Genomic DNA, 1,904 nt, shown 5'->3' on the forward strand with positions numbered 1-1,904 from the left:
TTTGCGTGTCTTTTTTATTTTTCTAATCTATTTCTGTTTCTATCCAGACCTGGCCTGGCTGCGGTGTGGCGGCGGAGGCTTTGACGCAACGAGCAAAAGGGTGATGAAGGTGAGAAAAAAATAATATAAAAATGGAGCTTCCGTTCCAATGGGATGACGGGAATTTCATCTCTCCATTTTTAACCAGCGGTGACGACACGCTGAGGGTACTTGCGGCGTGGCTGAATGACTCGCCGCTGCTTCGATTCCAGCACGGCGGTGCGCTTCGGCTCACGGACCTCGGATGCGGGGACGGGAGCGCATTGCTGTCTCTGAGCGCGGGGCTTTTCACGTTGTGGGGTGCCAGCGGTTGCCGTGACGTCTCTCCCCTGCAGTTGACGGCTGTCGGACTGGACCTTGACGAGGAACTTATCCTTGCAGCGAGGCGTCGAGCGGAGGCAATAATTGTGCCACCACCGCATCGTCTTCACTGCGTCTTTGAGACTGTGGACGTGCGCCAGTTGGATGCGGCGCAATACTTCCCGCTGTCGGAATCCAGCCGCCACGTATTGTTTGTGTACCTGCTGCCGGAGGGGTTAGAGGCCATTCGTGAGAAGCTGCTGGAGATAATCTCTCGTGTTGCGCTTCTTGTGTCAAACCGCTGGGAGGTGCCATTTCTTGCCAGGTGGAAACGCGTGAAGTTGCAGAATTTGCACCTCTACCAGTACGTGGGGGATGGGGCGAATTAAGAATGACCACAATTGCTGTGAGGTAATGTGGACATTTTATTTTTGGATTGATTCCATGCGAGGGGAAAGGGGAGATGCGTGTGTGCTTGTGCGAGTGGGCGATGGTGCTGTTGGGATTGTGTGATTTCTTATGGCTTTTGATAATTTTTTTAGTAGCTTTTGAGAAGAAGGATCGCGGGAGAGCTGGCTAGCTTAATTAATGTATGTACACCCTGATAAATGAAGGCATTCTTTATGATACTCTCCACCGTATGAATCTTTTGGGAAGAACGCGACTTTGTAGGGGCAGGGAGCCGATAGAGGCCGGATAATATTTGCTTTTATTTTGCCATCCCACCCACCCCCTTTTGATTCCCACCACGCGGCGGGGTCTTGTGGTTGGAGGACCCCAAAGTGTGCCACTTCGTAAGTAATAATATTCAAATCCTAACTGAGGACAAAGGACCATGCTAATGGTCCACAGAATTCTATATATACTGAATGAAAAGAAAACATTGAAGCAATTAACTAACTAACCCATTTTTTCCTAACTTGTTTGGTTTCCATGGATAATTTCAGGATCCGGCCAGCTGCCCGGAAGATTATTCTTTTTTTATTTCTTTTTGTATGCATGTCTTTTTGTTCTCATTAGGAGCTGGCAGAGGGGGAAGACGCCTGGTGGGTATGTGGGGCAATGGATTTCTTTCGCTTTCATTCAGCACAACAGTACTCCAGCCAGGTGCCCCTTCGCAAGCTGTTGTTTTGTGTGACACTCTGGCGGGCCCTACTGGTGGAGGAGAACCAGCCGGAGGTGTTGTGTAGTGTGACGGTGCCGTGGGACGGTAAACTTTTTTCCCCTGCGGAGAAACTTGAAATGATTCGCGCCGTTGCTGCCGAAACAGCAGCTGGGATCAACGAGCGGGTTTCTTTGCGGGACGATGCCGACGGCACGGAGATGGAAATAATGCACGCGCTGCTGCAGGGGCGTGCGAGCCCCATCCCTGATGCGGTTAGTGCGGCAAAGCAGTTGAAAGAGCACCTCGAAAAAAGCGCCAGTGCATTATTTACGCACACCTCCAGCGAAGATTACATATGCGAGGCAGAGGAGGAATGTCCGGTTGTTCCGCCGCAGGATCCAAGTCCACTGGCGTCAGCCGTACTTCGTCGGTGCAGTACCCAACACAAAACGAGCAACAC

At 51.1% G+C, this 1,904-nt stretch overlaps 2 protein-coding genes across 2 annotated transcripts, besides 2 other annotated features; both read left to right on the top strand.

Moving 5' to 3' along the window:
• Nucleotides 1-1,904: a sequence feature (areas not merged during assembly with more than two copies in the genome that could not be assigned to a particular haplotype).
• On the top strand, nucleotides 132-728 carry Tc00.1047053447483.10 (hypothetical protein, conserved; the record flags this gene model as incomplete). The annotated part of the gene is made up of 1 exon (XM_797467.1): nucleotides 132-728. The coding sequence occupies one exon, from the start codon at nucleotides 132-134 to the stop codon at nucleotides 726-728; it is 597 nt and encodes a 198-aa protein (XP_802560.1).
• Nucleotides 880-1,314: a mobile genetic element.
• On the top strand, nucleotides 1,402-1,904 carry Tc00.1047053447483.4 (hypothetical protein, conserved; the record flags this gene model as incomplete). The annotated part of the gene is made up of 1 exon (XM_797468.1): nucleotides 1,402-1,904. A coding segment is annotated over one exon (503 nt), but the record flags the coding sequence as incomplete, so codon positions are not given.

Source organism: Trypanosoma cruzi, genomic scaffold (genome assembly GCF_000209065.1).
Source record: "Trypanosoma cruzi strain CL Brener 1047053516339 genomic scaffold, whole genome shotgun sequence".
Classification (NCBI taxonomy): Eukaryota; Euglenozoa; class Kinetoplastea; order Trypanosomatida; family Trypanosomatidae; genus Trypanosoma; species Trypanosoma cruzi.